The 22146-nt window shown below is 48.4% G+C and overlaps 1 protein-coding gene across 2 annotated transcripts in view; it reads left to right on the top strand.

Annotated features, from left to right (window-relative positions):
• DSCAML1 (DS cell adhesion molecule like 1) overlaps positions 1–22146 on the top strand; it is a 340757-nt gene that overhangs the window by 291792 nt on the left and 26819 nt on the right. For both annotated transcript variants that reach the window (XM_027581358.2, XM_027581359.2), the window contains 5 exons: positions 7937–8104; positions 9416–9486; positions 14388–14628; positions 18157–18303; positions 20492–20647. In XM_027581358.2, the coding sequence (XP_027437159.2) occupies positions 7937–8104; positions 9416–9486; positions 14388–14628; positions 18157–18303; positions 20492–20647 (783 nt within the window). The remainder of the gene's footprint in view (positions 1–7936; positions 8105–9415; positions 9487–14387; positions 14629–18156; positions 18304–20491; positions 20648–22146) is intronic.

The raw sequence follows: 22146 nt of genomic DNA, 5'->3' as shown, positions 1-22146 counted from the left end.
GCAGAAAACTTAATTGAAGTAATAATGGCTGAAAACTTCCCTAACCTGGGTAGGGAAACAGACATCCAGATCCAGGCAGCCCAGAAAGTTCCAGATAAGATAAACCTAAAGAGACCCACAACAAGACACATTGTAATTAAAATGTCAAAAAATAAAGACGAAGGGAAAAATCTTTAAAGCAGCAAGAGAAAAACAACTTGTTATATACAAGGGAAACCCCATAAGACTATCAGCAGATTCCTCAGAAACTTTGCGGGCCAAAAGAGAGCAGCGTGGTGTAGTCAAAGTGCCAAAGGGGAAAAAAAAATTCCAACCAAGAATACTCTGCCCAGCAAGGTTATCATTCAGAATTGAAGGAGAGACAAAGAGTTACCCAGACAAGCAAAAGCTAAATGAGTTCATCACCACCAAACTGGTCTTACAACAAATGTTAAAGGGACTTCTTCAAGCTAAGAGAAAGGGTACTAATTAATACCAGGAGAACCTACGAAAGTAAAAATCTCACTGGTAAAGGTAAACATAGTAAACATAGTGGATTAATCACTTATAAAGCTAGTATGAAGGCTAAAAGAGAAGTCGTAAAAATACCTATAACTACAATAATTAGTTAAGGGATACACAAAATAAAATGCAAGAGATCATGAGAAAAGAATTTAAGCACACCACTAAAGAAAGTCATCAAACCACAAGTGAAGAGAGCAAAAGAAGGAATAGAGAGAAACTACGAAACAGGTGGGAAACAATTAAGTGGCAATAAGTACATGTTTATCAATAATTATAGACATACCTGGGAGATATTGCTGGTTCAGATCACCAAGATAAAGCAGTGCATATAAAAGTTATGCATATACTATACTGTAGTCTTTTAAGTGTGCAAGAGCATTATATTTTTAAAAACAATTCTTGTAAAAAAAAAAGTGCTAGCCATTATATTTGAGTTTTCAGCAAGTCATCATCTTTTTGCTGGTGGAGGGTCCTGCCTTGGTGTCGACAGCTGCTGACTCATCAAGGTGGAGGTTGCTGAAGGCTGGGGCAGCTGGGGCAAGTTCTTAAAATAAGACAACAGCGGAAGTCTGCCACTTCAATGGGCTCTTCCTTTCACAAACCATTTCTCTGTAGCATGCGATGCTGTTTGATAGCATTTTACCCACAGTAGAACTTCTTTCAGAATTGGAGTCCATCCTGTCAACCTGCCACTGCTTTATCAGCTATGTTTATGTAATATTCTAAATCTTTTGTTGCCACTTCAACAAGCTCCACAGAATCTTCCCCAGGAGTAGATTCTATCTCAAGAAACCAGTTTCTTTGCTCATCTGTAAGAAGCAACTCTTCATCTATTCAAGTTTTATCATGAGATTGGAGCAGTTCAGTCCCATCTTCAGGCTCCACTTCTGATTCTAGCTCTCTTGCTGTTTCTACCACATCTGCAGGTACTTCCTACACTGAAGTCTTGAACCCCTCAAAGTCTACATATGGGTTGCAATCAAATTCTTCCCAACTCCTGTTAATGTTGGTATTTTCACCTCTTCCCATGAATCATGAATGTTCTTACTGGCTTCTAGAATGGTGAATTCTTTCTGGAAGGTGTTCTATTTACTGTGCTCAGATCCATCAAGGGAATCACTCTCTATGGCATGTATAGCCTTGTGAAATATATGTCTTAAAATAACGAGACTCGAAAGTCGAAATAACTCCTTGATCCACGGGCTGCAGAATGGATGTTGTGTTAGCAGGCATGAAAACTGCATTCATTGTACATCTCCGTCAGACCTCTTGTCAGGTGCATTGTCAATGAACGGTAATATTTTGAAAGAAATCTTTTTTCTGAGCAGTAAGTCTCAACAGTGGGCTTAAAATATTCAGCAAACCCTGTTATAAACAGATGTGCCAGCATCCATGCTTTGTTGTTCCATTTATAGAGCACAGAAAGAGTAGATTTAGCATAATTTTTTTTAAGTAGGCTCCACGCCCAGCATGGAGCCCAATATGGGGCTTGAACTCACAACCCTGAGATCAAGACCTGAGCTGAGATCAAGAGTTGGACACTTAACCAAGTCAGCCACCCAGGCACCCCTAGCATAATTCTTAAGGGCCCTAGGATTGGGGGATGTTAAATGAGCAGTGACTTCAACTTAAAGTCACCAGGTGCATTAAGCCCCTAACCAGAGAGTCACCCTGTCTCTCGAACCTGGGCATTGACTTCCCCTCTCTCGCTATGAAAGTCCCAGATGGCATCTTCCAATAGATCACTGTTTCATCTACACCGAAAGATCTGTCATCTAGTGGAGCCACCTTCACTGACTATCTGAGCTGGATCTTCTGGAGAACTTGCTGTAGCTTCTACATCAGCCCTTGCTGCTTCACCTTGCACTTTTATAGAGATTACTTCTTTCCTTAAACCTCATGAACCAACCTCAACAAGCTTGAGATTTTTCTTCTGCAGCTTCCCCACCTCCCTCAGCCTTCAAAGAATTGAATAAACAAGAAATAACAAGTGTTGGCAAGGATGTGAAGAAAAAGGGAACCTTCTTACACTGTTGGTGAGACTATAAATTGCTGCAGCCACTATGGAAAACAGTATGGAGGTTTCTCAAAAATTTGAAAGTAGAATTATTATATGATTCAGCAATTCCACTTCTAGGTATTTATCCAAAGAAAACAAGAACACTAATTTGAAAATATGTATGCACCCCTGTGTTCATTGCGGCATTATTTACAATAGCCAAAATATGGAAGCAACCTAAGTCCATTGATAAATGAATGGATAAAGAAGATGTGGAACACACACACCCCCACACACATACACACACACAATGGAATATTACTCAGCCATAAAAAGAGTGAAATCTTGCCATTTGCAACAACATGGGTGGACCTGGAGGGTATTATGCTAAGTGAAATAGGTCAGACAGAAAAAGACGAATACCATATGATTTCACTTGAAAACAAAACAAACACATAATAGACCTATTAGGTGCAGGGAACTGACTGGTGGTTACCAGAGGGAAGGGTTCTGAGGATGGATGAAATGCAGGAAGGACATCGGGGGGTATATACGCCCAGTCATAAAATAAATAAGTCCTGGGGATGCAACGTACAGCATGGAGACTATAGACAATAATATTTTATTGCATGTTTAAAAGTTGCTTAGAGACTAAATGTTGAGGGTTCTCATCGTACGAAGAAAACTTTGGGGGCACCTGGGTGGCTCAGTCAGTTGAGCATCTGACTCTTGATCTCACGACTGTGAGTTCGAGCCCCAAGTTGGGCTCCATGCTGGGTGTGGAGCCTACATTAAAAAAAAAAAAAAAGAAAGAAAGAAAAGGAAGAAAAGAAAAGGAAAAAACTTTGTAACTCTGTGTGGTGACAGTAGCTAACTTAAAGTAGTGATCACTGCACAGTGTCACAATGTATGTAAATATCAAATCATTATGCCATACACCTGAAATTAATATAATGTTATATGTTAATTATACCTCAATAGAAGAATTCTATGAGGTGAATAGATATGTGAAACTCTTTTACTGTTGAGGAACTGGGGCATATAGACTTGAAACTTCTTTTTTTTTTTTAAGATTTTGTTTCATTATTTGAGAGAGGGAGAGAGCACGAGCCGAGGTAGGGGCAGAGGCAGAGGGAGAGGGAGAAGCACACTCCCCACTGAGCATGGAGCCCAACACGGGGCTTGATCCCAGGACCCTGAGACTTGAAATTTCCAAGTTAGTTCCTACAAAGAACAAGGAAATTTCCAAGTGGAACAGAGGAAGATTCAATTTTCTCATTCTAAGGAGGTGCATTGTGACATAATGAAATCCCTGAGTCTGAACCTTGGAGGGTCCTATCTGAAGCCTCCATAGGATTGGAAGTGACTCAGGAGAACACGCATGATACCTGTCTCCAGTGTTCTTGGGGTTTCTAAACCAAATCCCACTATCTCAACCACTTCCCTCTCCAATTCTTACATGGAGGCAACGCAGAACTCTAAAAATGGCTTAGCATGGAATTCCTAGGAAGCATGCACAGATTTTCCCAGGCCCCCACGAGCGAGGGAACGGCAGCCGGATCATGCCGACCCTCACAGTCCAAGGGGTTTTGGGGCCTCAGTGTGAATGTGGCGGAAGACCACTGAGCAGAAGGAGATGCCCGGAGGTTTCTAAGAGACAATAAAAGTTGGGCAGATGTCCCTCTGTGACAACAACAGAAAATCATTTCCATTAAAGCAGACCTTCCCAAACCATATTTTAAGGTCTGGCTTCCTCTGTGACCCTTGGCCCCACTCCCACCCTCCTGGGTGTGTGGCCCTTATCCCCTTTCTCCTCACATTCCAGGGCTCCTTCTTTTGCTCCAGAAAGGGAACCAGGTTTGGCTTACAGACAGCAAAGCCTGTTTCTTTAAAAAAAAAAAAAAAAAAAAAAAAAAAAGGAACATGAGTTTGGCTGGAGATTTCCCAATCTCTAATCCAGTGTTGTGCTCAGGTGAGAAGAGAGGACATTGTAGGATATTAGAATATTCTAGGATATGATTTCCCAAAACACAGTTTTCTGATGGCACCTTTACTGTTGCTAGGACAGTAAACATTTCAGATCCTGAGTTCCACTTCTAAGTATTACCGGGTCAGAAATAAGGCGTGGAAACTGGACATTAAGATGGGGGCAACAATATGTTATGTATGCCACCCAATTTATAGAATTACGACTAATCTTGAGTAAAGGATGTAGGTTACCTCAGGAAAGATGAAGCTTAAAGTTATGATGAAGGATCACGAAGTCTTCCTTTTCTATACCAGCAAACTCCCAGTATGTCCTTGAAAGCGGATATCTGAAACTCTGTCATAGGATGCTGAAGCTCCCAGGAGACATGCCACAAACAGTGGAGCCAAACCCCCGGAGAGTGGACTGGGCATTCCTGGGGGACGTTTTCCTCACCCACGGAGGCCAGGTTCCTATAAGTTCTCCAACATGACATCCTTGTACACTCCCTGCTCTTTATGAGACACCTCTACGGCCACATCCCTGAATGGCAGCCATCCCTGGATCTCAAAACAAGTTACCAGGTGGCCATGGACAGAGTTCATCATTTGACCCAAGATGAAACCAGAGACTTACGAGAACTCATTGGGACTTAGGAGAGTGTCCTAAATTATCCAATAAGATCATTTTTTACACAGTAATATTCTCTAACTCTGAGGAAAGAAGATGACACATGGTCCACAAAAACCACTGTGGAGACTATATTTTTCTAGAAGATAAATTAAAAAATTAAGGCCTCAACACAGGCATACGCATTTCTGAGTGTTATATTTATATCCAATAGGATAAATGGTGTGTATTTCTGGGATGGGAAAGTTATGGTGAGTTAGAAGTGTACTCAAATTTTAATGCATAAGGAACACACTGGAGACCTTGGAAACATCCAGAGTCTATCTGGAGTTCTATCAGGGGTTCTGGGGTGGGACCTGAGTTTCCACATTTTTAACCAGCTCATTTTTTACCAGCGACGCCAATGTCTCTGGTCCATTGAAAAGGTTATATGGAATTTACAGGCCTAATAGGATCGTGAACATAGCAACAACAAACCTTTTTGAAAATCTACTATACACCACATATCTTTCTACCAGTTTTTTAATATATTTTGTCAAATATCCAGTAAATGGGAAAGCCCGGGTTTTACTCCAATGTATCTTAACTAGAATTTATCTGAAAAGAACACAGACCAAAGCACAGAGACAGCCCTAATGAGTGTCTGTAGCAGTTTCTGTTAACTGAGAAGAATAACAGAAACACGTTAAGAAGGTAACAAGAAAGAATGAATCGAATAATGTTAACATTTTATGCACATAGACATATATAAAAATAGGAACTATGTACACGCTAAAAGTGATAGAAAAGAAAATTTTCCTGTCCATGAAATCAAGATTATTTTCAATTGTGTAAATCTTATAAATCTATTTTTGGGTGATATTCTTTGTGTTTTGCAAACACACCAGGGAGATGAACACCTTGAGGTAAAATATGTTAGAGCAGTTTTTCTGAGTCTTCTATTTCTTTGAAAATTTGTATCGTGTGCGGAGTGATATTATAGAAACTTAACACACTTGACATACATTAATAATGCGATTCTTGTAGACTTTTTTTTGAAAATACAAAGAAGTAATAAAGAAGAGTATGTCTGTGACATGAGTGTGGAATATAATGGACTGGCCTGAGGCCTGATGGACTAAAACCCCAACCTACAAAAGCCGGCATCTCCATGTAAACAAAAGTGACAGACTTCATTTTGCAAAGCAAAGAGAAAGTAAGAAGAGAATGTGATGGTTTATTCACATCTCTCAGTGAAGCCCTCCAAGACCCTCCTTAATGACAGAGGGGGAAATAGTAACTTTATAGTAAGTGGAGGAAGCTGACAAGAGGACCTAAGCTAAGTGATCGAGGTCAACATCCGCTGTAATGGGACAAATCAGTACCAGGTGACTCAAGCACACAGAGGGACGCGGTGGCTGTGATACTGGTAAAAAGAAATGAGGAAATAATACTCTGAACCTATTGTGAAGAAAATGTCAGTTTTATGTAAATTTCAATCCACAACACCTCCCATGGTCTGTAACTCTGATCATGCATTTAAATACTCGCAAGACTTTCTTACCAATACGGAGAGCAGGTCTCTTTTAATGAAATGTATATATATTGGTGCATCTTTTCCTTAGCCCCTCTGTGTTCAGACACATCATGTGGGCCTCCTCCCTCTGCCTGCCCTCATCAAAAATGAACTCACTGACTCATGATTACTGTCCCTCTCCTATAAACATGGGCAAATCAAGTATGATGTGTGTGTGAGCTGGCACCTGCTCCCGGGAGGCCACAGAAAGAAATGAACACCCGCCACCACGTTGCTAGTCCATTCCCTCCCAAACCAAAGAGGTGCCCACAGCAGGTAGGAGCACGTATTTGCAACTCTGCCAGCCACAGAGTGACTCTCCGGGTGGCTGGGTTGTTTTAAAAGACAAGAAGAAAATAATGTGTTTCTGAGCATCCGCAGCCTGGCATTTGTTACTTTGGCTCATAAAACCAAAGAATTAAATGCAAAACTGCAGATGGGGAGCTGGGCCAGTGCCCTTCACAGATGCCGAGCCTATGCAACTAAAAGTGGTGTTTTGAAAACCATCAAGACCTCAATTAACCAGAATCTGAAGGCATGGTATAGTCTCTTCTGGTGAACTGATTTATCAGGTTTAAGCCTTTTATAAAAAAAAAAAAAAAAAAAAAAAAAAAAAAAAGGAAAAGAAGTCTTCCTAACAGTCTTTCTAGAATATGCTTGCCTCCTCTCCTGGTCTAGGGACTAAACAGCAGTGAATGCAATTTAATCTTTTCTACTGAGAATTTTCAGGATCCTCTACTGTGGATTTAAAAGGCATGGAAAATTAGACTGAATAGTGACATCAGGACATGCCCCGAGAAGATTTTTAAGCCCTACTATCAGCTTTTTTTCTTGTGCTCTGCCTTTTTTTCTTTTCAAAGTGAAGTGCCAATAAAGTAATCTAGTTATGAATTCTGGGTTTAGAAGATCCTAGCTGAGACATCGCTGTAACTGCAAGCCCTTCCCATTTTTCTTGGCTAGCAAGCAAATGGGGATCTTGGAAGGGGCCTTGGGAAACATATCGTCTGACCCCCATCTGAGGCTTGAACTCACAAGCTGGCGCAGGGCAGATGAGAGGCAGGGCATTTGCTGCTCACATTCTCAGGCATCCCTTGGTCTCTTTGATCTTCGTGGAACAAAATCCTTGTACTCTTTGTGAAGTTGTTAAGTTCTGTGCCTTCTTGTTGCTGTCTGTGTAGAGCTGGACCTCTTCTGGGTCCCACAACGGAGATTGAGACTTGGGGCTGGGGAAGGTTTGTGGGGTTTTCCTGGCCGTGGTTTGAAATGGGTGCTCTCTCTCCAGATTCCTGGGACTTCAAGCAGTCCACACGCAACATCTCCCCCACCATCAACCAGGCCAACATCGTGGACTTGCACCCAGCATCTGTGTACAGCATCCGCATGTACTCCTTCAACAAGATTGGCCGCAGCGAGCCGAGCAAAGAGCTCACCATCAGCACTGAGGAGGCTGGTGAGTACCTGGCCTTGTGGTTCTTTCCCATGGCCCTGGGGATCAGGCCCATCTGAGGCCCACACCCACCCTGTCCACTGGTGTTGGGCTTGCAATACAAGAGGGAAGGAGAGATCCCAAGTATTTATTCGTGTTTGCCTCTGGATCATCGGAGGCTCTTCTGTTTGACCTTTTCCAGGTGGAGTTGTAGCTGCTGGGCTTTGGGGAGCTGTCCATGGTTCTTTCTCACTCCTCTGGCTCCAGCCTGTCTAGAAAGGACAGATATGCTAGATCTGCGAAGGGCAGAGTACTAGTGCTCTGTATTAATTTCCGTGACCTTTTTCTTGGATTTTGTCTGAAAGTTTAAACAAGCTTTCTCTCCCTATAGTTTCTCCTGTTATTGTAAAATATAAAATAATACCAAAAGTACACATAATATATGTGTGCAACTTTACAAATAAAAATAAAGTAGAAACTAGGATAACCCACACTCACTATCGATTGCCAGCATGCCAGGGGTCCTCCCCATGCCCCTTCCTGACCAGAGCCTACCGCTCCTCCCCACAAAGTAACCAGCAGCCCTTCTTGCTTTTCTTTCCCATACTGTCACTCTACTGTATATACACATAAAGCATATAGTTTAGTTTTGCTTATTTCCCAGTGACATGTATTCATGAAATTATTCTTGACATATTTTTCTTGTCTTCCTTGTTTTGATCGATACTGTTTTTGTGAGTATCATCATTTGTGCATTTTCAGTGCTGGGTAGTATTCCTTGCCATGGTTATACCACAGCCTCTTGGTCTATTTTCATAGAGATGGACATTTGGGTGGTTGACCGTTTGGAGCTATGAACATTTTTGTACCGGTACCCTTACAGAGGTTTGCGAGTTCTCTATGGAATCTAAGTAGTTGCAGAATTACAAAGTCATCAGATGAGCATACTTCTACCTTTAACCAAGAATGCCAAAATGTCTTCCAGAGTATCGAGCCAGTTTGCTTCCCCATGGCGGATATATATAAGAATTCCTGCCCTGACACAACCTTGTCTACACTTGAGACTATCAAACTTTTTAAAAATTGTTGCCGGTCTGTTGGATATATAGTAATATTTCATTGTCATTGTTTGCTGTTTTAAGCAAATCATGGAGAAAGGAGAGGAACTGTAAGCCCTGCGGTTGTGTCAGGGGGCTCAGTTGAAGGTTCTCTGCCTTTGTGTATGAGCTTTTCCTCTGTTCCCTAGCAATTCTCCAGCTCAGGAGGATAAGAGTGAGGACCTAGTACTCTTTTCTTCCAAGACTTGACTTGTAATGTTGTTTCTCCATCCACCAGCTCCTGATGGGCCCCCTATGGATGTCACCTTGCAGCCGGTAACCTCACAGAGTATCCAAGTGACCTGGAAGGTAAGCGAGAGCAGAAGCATTTCCCCACTAACTGCCTCCCTGCCTCCTCCCTCCTCAACTCAGGACTAAAGCCCCAGCAAGCTTGCTGGTCTTTAGTCCCTGAGAATTCTCATGCCTGTTTTTTGCTAAACAGGTGAGGTCAGAGGAGAGGAAAGACAGGAGGATGAAGGGTTTGGGTCCCCCCCCCCCACTCTCTCTACCTCGGCTCTCAGAACTTGGCAGTGCCAAGGAAGGGGAGACGATTTTTCCACCACACTGGCCTCTCTTCCCAACCCCACATGTTGTAATAGGTCAGGAGTTGGATTTGATTTTGTACAAAGTTCAGGGGGGCCCTGTGGACAACGGGAGATGACAGGACAGGGTCTTCCCCTCGTCTCGGCCCTGTGACTGGAGCCAGGATGTATGGAGATATGACCCCCCGTTTTATCCCAGTGAGGCCGCACACAGGAGTCTTGGTGTTTTCAGGCCTCAGTTTCCTCCTCTATAAAACCAGAGTGAAAATAACTGCCCTCCCTTTCCTCTGGGGGTGGATGAACTGCAGAAAAAACAGACCAGTCTGTTCTGCAACCATTTCAAAGGGGTAGAGACCTATGAATTCTACAGGGTATCAGAAGACCCTGTCACTTAAGAAAACCCTTAGAAGAGGTCCCACAGCCGGGTAGAGAAACAGATCAGAATAACGTTGAGCAAGATCAGTAAATCCTGTCCCGGGAAACTCTAGCCTCACTACCACATCCCTGCCCTGGGCACACGAGGGCCGCCGGTACTGACGGCTGCCTATTGCACTCAGCTTCCAGGCTTCCAGTATTTTCCTATGCTAACTTGTCTGACCCTCTGTTCCTGGACGGCGGCCAGAAGAGGCGTTTGTATCCCCATCCATCAGAGGAGGGCACGGCAGAGAGATGCAAGGTGACTTGCCCACAGCCATTCAAGTAGTGAGAGAGGCAGAACTTAAATGTACGTGGTCCAGGGACGCCTGGGTGGCTCAGTCGTTCAGCGTCTGCCTTCGGCTCAGGTCATGGTCCCGGGGGCCTGGGATCAAGCCCCGAGTCGGGCTCCTTGCTCTGTGGGAAACCTACTTCTCCCTCTGCCAGCTCTGCCTACAGCTCCCCCTGCTATGTGGTCTGGAGCCCCAGCCCACTGCATGGAGCTCAGGAACAGAGAGCTTTCTTAGGGCCCATACATGTTCTTCTCGGAGCATTCCCATCTCAACAGTGAGGCTTGGGGGGATGCCTTGTCCACAGCTGGGATCAGACCTCAAGGTCATTTTCTGGCTCTAACTTCTGATGGGAAAAGCTCAGGCACTTCAGTCCTCCTCTGGGCCTTTCAACAGAAGGGCTTAGTGATATTTTCCTTAAAAAGACTACACTCTTGTGTATGTGCGCGCGCGCACGCAGGCACGCGTGCGCACACACACACACACACACACACACACACACACACACACACACAGCAGAGCCTGCTTCCTTCCTTCCCTAGAGAAATGACCAGGATGGAAATGGGGCACAGGCTGGGCCGTTGGTCATTCCTGGGAACCAGCCCACCTAGCAGGTGCCCAGAGCCATGGTTCCCCTTCAGATTCAGATCTGGGCTCCAGGGCTTCCCTCAGAAATGGGGGGTGAAGCCTAGAGTCTAACCCCAAGTCTGTCTGCATCCTGGTTCTGGACCCATTGTCCTAGGAATACTCTAGGAAGCCAGGAGGTGGGGGCAGGGAATGAATACATATGTAAAACACTGAGCCATTTGGCTACAAAGCTCAGACCAGGAGGTCGATAAGAATTTAGAATCAGATTTATTTCTCCGAAGTCTCATAATGAAAAATAAAATTGATTAGAAAGTTAGAACTTCAGAATGAACCAGCCCATCAATAAATTTTGGCCTGACTTCTCAGGGGATTTTTTTTTTAACACCAAGAAACAGATTAATGAAAAATAAAGATTCACTTGAAAGATAAGTCACTTCATTTTAAGACTCTTTCCGTGAGATGGATCGCCACTGCTTTATGACATAAATTTGCAATCAGCCCTATTGATTTCTTAATGCTTCAGAGAAATATTGTTAAGATTGATTTAAATCCTGAGTGTGCCTGTTGAGGGTGAGGGGAGAAGTGGAGGGGAGGAGAGAGAGAGACAGGAAGAAAGAAAGAGAGAAGAGGGAGGGAGGGAAGGAAGATCTGTCAAGATTTGTATTAATAGGTGAATATATATATATGGATATAGCAGGGTGTGCCTGGATGCCCATCCAAGACCTCTGTCAGTATATGTTGATGTGAGTATGTTATGTGGTGTTCTGCACAGGTGTGTATCATCATCATGGTATAGATGGCTCTGGTCATGTGGACATATGTGTTGTATATATCAGTACGTGGCAATATGGGTATGTGTAACATGAGAGTATCCATCATTGTGAAGACGAGGTATCACTCTTGAAGATACGTTTGTGTCTATAATAGATGTCTCTGTGTGTGTGTGTGTGAGTGTGTGTGTGTAGATATACATGGGCAGGTATGAGAATTCAGGAATTTTGTCATTTACAAACTAGCAAACAGGACTGCCCAAGTGCAGAGAAACATTATTCAGGCATTAACAAAAAGTCAAGTCAATTAAGTACACACACACACACCTATTTAGTGAGTTCAAAACAATTATGTTAAATTAAAAACTTCATATTATTGAGTTAACAGTGAGCGTAAATGCAGTTCATTTACAACATTCATTGAATTAAAAAAAACAGTGGGGCTGTTTTACTAACTTAATTATTTTTTATCTCACCACTTTTTAGTATAATAAAAGGTGGGCTTTTCGATTAACTTCATTGTCTTTAAAACCCTGATTCAAGTTGTTTTTATATGCACTGGGGTGGGTGCTGTCTCTCAATTTATAGATGGGCAAGTCCGCTTGCTCAAGGAGTCAGTTTCTATCTGTGAGTCTAAATCTATCTAACTGTGCGTAGGTAAGTGGATCAGGATGTTTGCTTTGATGGGTCCGGACGTGTGTGTTCGTGGTTCCGGATGTGAGATGTATCAGGATTGTGTGTGTGTGGGGGGTGTGTGTTGGGGGGCGGTGTGTGTGTCTGGTTGTGTATCAAGGTTGAAGCTTTGGATGAGAGTATGTTTTCTAGCCCTCAGATTCATGCCATTGAGTTCTGGCTGTTCTTTCGGCTGATTAGGGTCAGTCCTTCATTCCCACCAGCCTAGCCAGAGCTCCAAAATGCCCCCTTCTTACCACATGTCCTGTCCACCTCTGTCCCTCCATCTGGGGACTGGCTTCAGGTCTCGGCCCCCACATGATGTCCGGGGCAATCTAGCTACATGCTCCAAAAGGCTGAGCACACACCAAAGTCAAGGACTCTTTTTTTTTTTTTAATTGTGGCAAAATGTATGTACCATTTTATTGACATAAAATTTACCATTTTATCCATGCCTAAGTGCACAGTCCAGTGGCATGAAGTACATTCACCATTAGTTGTACAGCCACCACCACCACCCACCTCCAGGACTTTCTCAGGATCCCAAAGAGAAACTCTGTGCCCTGATAAGTAACCCCCTCCCTGCCCCGGCCCCTGGAAACTTCTAGTCTCCTTTCTGACTCTGTGAATGTGACTGTTCTAGGGACACCATAGAAACTGGATAATACATCATTTGTCCTTTTTTTGTCTGGCTTATTTCACTTAGCGTGATGTTTTCTAGGGTCAGCCACATGGTAGCCTGTGTCAGAATTCCATTCTGGCTGAATAATAGGCTAAGTGTCAGGCTAAATAATATCCCATTGCATTTATAGACCACATTTTTTTTTATCCATTCACTTGTCAGTGGACACTTGGGTTGCTTCCACCTTTTGGCTCGGATGAATAATAACGCTGCCATGAACTTGGGTGTGCAAGTCTCTGTCTGAGTCTCCACTTTCACTTCTTTGGGGTATGTACCAAGGAGTGGAACTGCTGGATCATATGGTAATTCTTTGTTTAACTTTGTTGTCCACGGCAGCTGCACCAGTTTGCATTCCCACCAATAGTGTGAGAGTCCAGTTTGCCCACACCGTCGCCAACACTTGTTGTTTTCCATTTTTTGACAGTAGCTGTCCTAGAGGGTGTGATGTGCTATCGTGGGGCTCTCTTTTTATTCAAGCTAATTGCTCATCTCCCTCTCCAGCTGGTTACTTTTTGTCTACTGTTCCATTTCTCCCAGGCTCCTGAGCCCATGTCAGATGATACCCCTATTCATTCATTCATTCATTCATTCATTCATTCATTAACTGTGTACTGAAGGCTTGCTACATATCAGCCATCATTCTAGACAGTGAAAGTATAGCAAAGAGGAAACGAAACAGACAACACTTTTCATCCTCATGGTGTTTACATTCTAATGGGAACAAATGGACACATAAGTAAAATAAATAGAATGTCTGGTGGTGCTAAGTGCAATGGCGAAAAAGGAAGCATGGGGAAGAAAAGGTGGGTCCAAGAGGTGATGGGGACCAGGAAGAAATGCAAGGATTTATGTAAGATTGCAGGGAGCAATCTTACGCAAAGAGTGTGAAGAAGGCCTCATTAAGACAGGGGTGTTTCAGCAAGGACACCACAGAGGTGAAGAGGGAAGCTATGTGGCTACCCAAGGAAAGAGCGTTCCCCCTGAAATGGAGATGGGCCCAGCGTGAACCGCGAGAGGCCAGTATGCTGGAGCAGGGGAAGCATGGGGAAGAGGAGATGGACCCAAGAGGTAACAGGGGTCAGATCATATAGGGTTACATTGCCATCGGAAGAGCTTTGGTTTTCACCCCAAGAGAGATGGGAGCCTTTGGAGTGTTGGGAACAGAAGAGGGACATGATCTGACTTTGGCTTTCAGAGCATCATCTCAGAGCCCCACTGTGTCTTTGTCTCCCCTCCCCCACCCTGCTTGCAGGCGCCCAAAAAAGAGCTGCAGAATGGCGTCATACGGGGCTACCAGATCGGCTACAGGGAGAACAGCCCCGGCAGCAATGGACAATATAGCATCGTGGAGATGAAAGCTACCGGGGACAGTGAGGTCTACACCCTGGACAACCTCAAGAAGTTTGCCCAATATGGGGTGGTGGTCCAGGCCTTCAATCGGGCTGGCACAGGGCCCTCATCCAGCGAGATCAATGCCACCACCCTGGAGGACGGTGAGGGCACCAGCACGGGGTGGGGGGTGCGAGCCAGGGCTGCCAGGGAGGACTCGGGGCCCTTCCACTTCTCCTGGGCCCCGTCACAGTCCGAGGAGGCACATGGTCTCCCTGGATCACTCCATCTCCTCTTGCCCACTGGCTCCTCAAGAGATGCTGGTCCCTCGAGCAGCCTCAGGCCTCTCAATCCACTAGCCGACACTCTATCCATTGCTTGCTGATGTTCTGCCCATCTGAGCCCCGCCGGTCACCCACCTGACTCTCCAGCTGTGTCGCTCCCTCATTCTGGCCCTCACTCATCTCTCTCCCCAGGCCCTTTTCCTCTACACCCTGTCCTGTTTCGCCTCCCTCACAACCTGCAGGTCGGGAAAGGGGCAGAACCCAAGTTACCTTTGTACTTCTGGGCTGGAACCTGTCCACTACCTATTTGAGGGGCCAGAGATGAGACAGGGGCTAAGAAATTCCAAGATCCATGTGGCGGATGCTTTAGAGCCCACTGCTTAAAACGTGATTCTTTGAGGACTAGAGAGGACTCCACACTCTGATGAGTAAATGACAGGGCCCAGTTTTCAGGGGGACAGGGTTAGGAGGAAGCAGGGGTGTGCCTGCTCTCCAAGCACAGAGAAGGGCCAGCTGGTACCTGAGCCTGTGCCGGGTTGAAAGAGGAGATGTGTGGCCCTTGAGGCCTGCAGCCCCCGAAGAGCAGACAAAAGAAGCAGAGCATTCTCCTAAGCTTCTTTCCTGATGACCTAACCCAAAACTAGAGTCTGAGATTAAAACCGTTGCTGCAGCCGACCCTGCCCCAGCAAAAGGAGGGGACCCACTGTCCCGAGAGCCATAATGCCACCAGAATACCCAGCATTCCACCATTAGAAAGTCATTCCTTGGGGCGCCTGGGTGGCTCAGTAGGTTAAGTGTCCAACTTTTTATTTTTAAGATTTTACTTATTTATTTGTCAGGGAGAGAGAGAGAGAGCGAGCACGAGCAGGGGGAGCGGCAGGCAGAAGGAGAAGCAGGCTCCCCGCTGAGCAAGGAGCCTGATGCAGGACTCGATCCCTGGCCCCCGGAATCATGACCTGAGCCGAAGGCAGATGCTTAACTGACTGAGCCACCCAGGTGTAAGCAACCAACACTTGATCTCAGCTCAGGTCTTGATCTCAGGGTTGTGAGTTAAAGTCCTGAGTTGGTTGGGCGGCGGGGGAGTCATTCTGGAATTTAGGTTAAGCAATGCCTTCTCCCTAGTTCATCTTCTCTGAAAACGTAGACACCCTTGGGAGGAAGGATACATCAGGTCAGAAACACCTAAAAGTAGATTAGCTCATACCAGTGGTCCTTAACTTTGGCTGCAAATTGGAATTATCCGGGGCGCTTTAAAAAAATACCGATGCCCCGGCTTCATCTCCCAAGATTCTCATTCAGTGGCTCCAGGGCCCAAGCTGGGCTTTGGGATGAAGCACTGAGTCCCTGGGGAACAGGAGAACACAGAAAGAGGGAAAGGCACATAGCAAGCAGAGGGGCACAGAGAACCCCCTGGGGAGGGATGTGAGGGACCAGGAGACAACCAGTGCCCCTCCCCCTCCGTCGTTCCGCACCGACTCCATCCCCTCTGCAGTGCTGGCCACAGGCCTGGCTGGGGGGAGGGGATCCACCTGTTACCTCTTCACACCAGTAGTACTTATCCCAAGTGGTGCTCTAACCCAGTGGTTCTCAAACCTGAGTGTGTATCAGAACCTTCTGGAGGGCTGTAAACAGATTGCTGGGCCCTCCCCTCAGCTCCTGCTTTAGGGGGTTGAATAAGTTTTACATTTCAAAGAAATTCCCAGGTGCTGCTGGTGCTGCTGGCACAGGGAGCACCTGCCTGTGAGATCCACAGCACCAACAGCTAGGGCATTAACCCATAAAAGAAGCCCAGTTTCGAGAACGCTAAGTAGCCTGTCCAGGATCACCTGTCACCTAAAGAACAGAGCCTGGGCTCAAAATCCAGGTCTGACCCTGAATCCCATACTCTTTCTCCTTCGCCCCATGGTCTCTCGCTTGGGAGCAAGGCTGGATGTAGGACCAAGTGACGCAGACCCAGGATGCCCGGGGAAGGCGCGTCCAGGGGGACAGCTAGCCCGGGCCCGCACCGCCATGGCCGGCCACATACTTTCTGCTGTCCACCAGGGCCGGCCCAGGAAAGAGCCAGGCCAGGCCTCCAGCAGGGCACCACCTCCCCGACTCTGGGGAGGGGGGACCTAGAATTTCCAACAGGGAGAGATCAGCATGGGCTGTACAGTCATTTTCAAAACAAAAGAGGAGAGAGGGAAGAAGTTTCCAGCAGCATTTGCTCAGTAGTTTTTCATACTTAATTAAGGCCCTCGTTAGCCTGTCAGATCCTGATCGTTTCCTGGCAATATTAGCACTCCTCCTGGGGTATTCAAGGGCCCCTGCTTTAGCAATAGTGTCTTTTCCATAATTATATTACCTTCATTTTGTTCGAATGGGCGATCTGTATTAGTTTATTACACTGGGTCCCTAATTACATGGTGCTTATATTTTTACACCTAAGTAATATGAAACAATAATCATTCTCAAAGAGGATCGTTAGGATGATGTATTATCATTTAAATGCTCATAAAAATTAGAGTTGCCTCTTGTGGGGCAATGGGATCTAATTACCTTCCATCCAGCCTGTGCCTCCTTTCTCCCGCTCTGAGCGAAGCAGACGTGGCCTTTCCCTTTGGCCCCAGCTCCTAGGAAGCCAGCAGGAAGTGCCACCAAAGCTGTCCCCAACCAAGGTGGCTCCTGGAGCCTGGGATCCCTGCCGACTGCCATCTCAGAAAGAGTGACCTGCCCCAGGGCCAACCCTGGGGTGGAGGACTTAGGTTAGGCTCCACGGTAGCTCTCCAGTGGGGAGGGTTGGAGGTAGGACGGGCCATCTAAGTTGGTCTCAGAAAGTGTTTTCTCATCATCCGAGGCATTTTGATGTGTTCACGTGGAGGGACAAAGGTGTAATGGTCCCAGAAACCCTAAAGGTGTACATGAAACCCCTTCTCCCCTTCACCCAGGTGAAGGGACCACTTCCTTCTTTTCCTTCCCTTCAGCTTGGCATAAGGACACAAAGGGCCCGAGAGCCAGGCTGGGCTCAGACCACCTGGTCAGATGCCACATAGGGCCAGCAGCCATCAGATAAGACCCAGGGCTGGCCTGGCGATCTTCCAGGCTCTGTAACCTTCAGCGGGGGTGGACTCCCTGGGCTGTGGTGCCCACTGGTGGATCCCCAGGGGGTCATGCCTGGAGTTCATCACCTTGTGCCCTCAGCACATACCCAGAACCAGGAACGTGCTGCCTGGAGAACAAGGAACTGAACCTAGTAAGACCTCTTTTTGCCCAAATCCAGGAGAGGAGACTTGCCTCACTTCCCAGCCACACAGCCCAGACTCCGCTCGCTCATTGTTGGGAGCTTCTCCCATGTTCTTCTGGCTAGGACACGGATGTCGGCCTGTACCCCCTGACCGGGCCCTTCCCTTCTCGCCCCGCCCACTGCAGTGCCCAGCCAGCCCCCCGAGAACGTCCGGGCCCTGTCCATCACCTCCGATGTGGCTGTCATCTCCTGGTCAGAGCCCCCACGCAGCACGCTCAATGGAGTCCTTAAAGGCTATCGGGTCATCTTCTGGTCACTCTACGTGGATGGGGGTGAGTCTGCCAGGAGAGATGGCCGAGTCTCAGGGTGAGAGGCGCAGGCTCCATGGGGGTCTGTGTCCACGCTGAGCTGAGCATCTTCCCCTGGGACGTCAAGTGGGGGTCCAGCCCCCTCTTCTGCACAAGCTATGCCGGCCAGAGCCGGGGCCAGGGTGGGTGGCAGAATACATGGTCACCTCTGTGCTGGGGGAGGGACACCAGCTGCTCCTAGACGGCAGTGTGTTTGGGAATGAGTGGAGGTGTGATGGGGTGGCTGTGCTTTTCTGATATAACGTGTGGATCTTAGGCAGGGTCCCAGCAGGGACCAGTTGACACACTCAGATGCGGCGATTGAAGAGTTTCACGAAGGCACTGCTTTCAGAGGGGTCTGGAGCGAGCATGGGGCACCTAGGACTAGTCATCATCACCGAGGCCAGAAAGGGCAAGAGGAGGAAGCAGGGTTACCAGAAGCTGGGGGGGAGGGGGTTGCAGCGCCCCTTGGCCGGGCAGTGAGGCAAGCAATCTGTGCAGATGAGCTGCCCAGGACCCGGAGAAGAGCAGGAAGTGGAGCTGGGGTAGGAATGGCAGAGGGACAAAACCCAAGACAGTGGTCCAGCCTTGGGGGTGCCTTCCTTGCCCTGGGATACACTGGTCCAAACCTTCGTGTGCAGCCCCACAAACACACCAAGCCCCTGCCTGCTGGGGCACACAGGAGCCTTGCAGTGACCGGGGAAGGAGCAGGGACACACAGGAGCCTTGCAGTGACCGGGGAAGCCTGCGCTTGTACAAGCCAGAGGCCCAGCATCCCAAAGCATGGAGATGTCCTACTGGGGGGCCACAACGGGCCACAGTGAGCTTAGCTCCCCGAATCCTGAGCCTTCTGCCACCAGCCCCCTGGCCCTCCCTTCTCCCCTGGAGGACCCGGAGCTCCAGCTCGTGGTCATTTCTGCAGGGCAACTACCCTCCCCTTCCCCCACCCGGCATTGTGCTGTGCCCGGATGCCCTGCCAACAGGACGTGCCTTTCCCTGCCACCACCGCCACTGTCTCCTCCAAAAGCACAATGGCCTGGAGGTCAGGGGTGGGACCCCTGGAGGTGTCCCCAGTTCATACGCTGTAAGATAGCATCACCTATTTGTGCTGCAACAGATAAGGGGTGGTCCCTCGTTTTCCAGAACTTGCTTCCTCTTTTCTAAGCCCACAGTGTTCCTAGCTCAGCCCCTTCAGGTAAGGACGGTATTGGCCTCTCTCATCTCCAAAGGCACCTGGCTTGTTGGCCATACTGACCTGCTTTGGGGTCTTTCTCTGGCTCCAGCCCTGGACAAGACTACCCTGGTGTCTGATTTCCTTATAAAGCAGGTCCCGCTGCTCAGGTTTCTGAGGCTTCCCTGTACTGGTCTGGAGTTGCCTCTGGTTGGGCATGGTGTTCTCACTCCCTGACCCCGACATATCGCTGCCCTCCCCTGGCCGGGCCCTCTGCCCCAAGGTGCTGGGGTGGGTCTATAGGCTTCCACAAAGCCTATCATCAACCAGTGTCCAGACCTGTCTTTCTGAAAGCCCAGTAGTCCCAGTGGATGGCTGTCAGCTCAGGAGCCTCTCTTTTCCTCCTTCTAAGACCCTGCTCTTCCCGGGGGACTCCCTCCCTAAGCTCTTCTTCAGCCTACAGTAAGTCCCTTGGCGGAGCCAGATGACAGGTCCTCACTGAGCTGGAGGAAGGGCCGGCCCTTCCTGGCGGAGGCTGTCCCCTCTATCAGCCTGTCCCAGATTCTCTGCATGGGTTCTTCCTGGGGAGGGTGTCCTCAGTGGTGGGGAGAAGGGAAGGGGACTTAGCCCCTTACAGTACTGAGAGTAAGGCACGCTTGGGGTCCCTTGCATGGAGAGGGGCTTCGGTGGAGGAGGGGAAATGTGCTCGGAGAGATGGAAGTATTCCAATGAGAGGGTATTAAGTTGAATTTGGTACAAGGTCACTGGGGCCAAGGCCGGGCATAGGCCGCTCACCCAGGTTGGGCCACCTGGGGGGAGATGTGGCCCGGGAGCAGGGCCCCAGATCTGCCCCCATGTACCCGGAGGTCAGGTCCCCCTAGTAGCCACTACCACGGAGTGGAGGTCTGAGTCCAGTGGTGCCCAGGCTGGCAGAGGGGGCAGCGGCAGGGGGACTGGGCACAGCCCACCTGGCAACACTCAGAGGCTGCTTGTCTCCGGCAGAGTGGGGCGAGATGCAGAACATTACCACCACGCGGGAGCGGGTGGAGCTGCGAGGTATGGAGAAGTTCACCAACTACAGTGTGCAGGTGCTGGCCTACACGCAAGCCGGGGACGGCGTGCGTAGCAGCGTGCTCTACATCCAGACCAAGGAGGACGGTGAGTCCTCTCCGCCATGCGCAGCCCAGCCTCAGCACCCCCGCCAGGCTCCCCCAGGGCCTGTTGCTGAGCATTGCCCAAGGAGAAGGGTGACAGCAGTGCACTGTCCTGTCTCCTGTCCCTTTGAGCCATTGTAGGGCGGTTTGGGGCGCTCTGGGACCCCACTTAGGGAGACCACAGCTGACCGTAGATGGGGGTGAGATGCTCTGGGACTCCTGCATAAACATATGAGCAAACGGAGCCCATTCCCTCGGCTCCCCCTGCGGCACTAGGGCAGAGGCCAGATAAAGCCTCCCTTCCCACCTCCACCCCAAGAGCATCCTTTCTGTGGCATCCGTTTCCCTGCAAGTTTCTGCCTGGTTTCCTCTGGATACAGATGGTAGGGATTGGCGGGGAGGGGGAGAGGAGCATCACGCCTCACAGCTCGGATTAGGGACTTGGCAGCCATCCTGCAGAGGCCCCAGAATGGGCCAGGCCCTGGACTCTGTTTGTGCTGGGGAGGTTCTCGGGGAGAGAATGGGCTGTGCCTCCATTCAGAGCTCTGATCTTAAAGCCCTTCCCCATGGGGTAGAACTGGAGGAAAAGCAGAGATAAGGAGCCAAACCTCCAGGGTGGGGTGACAGAGGAAGGAGGTGGGGGAGGTTGGGAGCTGAGTCAACTCAGCAGAGAAGAGGTTGGGAGACGCAGTGCTGCACACCGCCAGGGGGCCTCGTTCGTATGAAGCGCCGCCCGCATCCAGGAGGTGGTGTGTGTGACCGTGCGCAGCTCTGGGCTCCTGCTTCCAGCCTCCACTTTCTTCCTCACCCCATCCCAACACCATTACTTAGCTGATGCTTACACCTTCTGAGGCAGGTGCTCTATTTTTAAGAGTTGGTTCATGTGAAGAAGAGTGGCTGGCAGCCTGGGTACCAAAACAGCAGCTAACATCATGCCTCCCTCTCCTCGCTGCCTTGGTTTTCTCCAAGTTCCCAGGGTCTGGGTCCCTCCTGTGCGACTGGGCAGAAGCTGCTGGAGGGTTACAGTTGCTGAGAGGAGGGTCTCAGGCTGGGAGTTTCCCAGAGCAGCCCAGCGCCCAGGGAACAGACCGGTTTAATCCAGCTCCCCACTCTCCCTAAGCCCTGCCCTTCCACTGATCGGCCCCCTTCCCTGCCTTAAGCTCCAAGCAATTAAATATTTACCAACCTGCCTGCCCTACTTTTCCTGCCATTAATCCCCCCATCAAGGTTTCCTAGGACAGCTCCGGGCAGAGCCACCTGCTCGTGTGTGTGCAGACCAAGCGGGGACCGTGCTCAGAGCCTGGCCCCTTCCAGAGCTTCTGAACCACACACAGGCATCTTCCCAGCCTCTAGATGGGAACCACTGCTCCCCCACCCCACCCCAACATCTAGCATCCTGTGCTGATGCAGCCTCTGAGCCATAAGCTCCCCAACATGCTTGACAAAGGTGGAGCCCCACGAGGGAATCCAAAGGTCCAAGAGCATCATCCCTCCCCGCAAGGA

The sequence above is a fragment of the Zalophus californianus genome, chromosome 11 (assembly GCF_009762305.2).
Source record: "Zalophus californianus isolate mZalCal1 chromosome 11, mZalCal1.pri.v2, whole genome shotgun sequence".
Taxonomy (NCBI): Eukaryota; Metazoa; Chordata; class Mammalia; order Carnivora; family Otariidae; genus Zalophus; species Zalophus californianus.
This window is presented reverse-complemented; position numbering and strand designations above follow the sequence as displayed.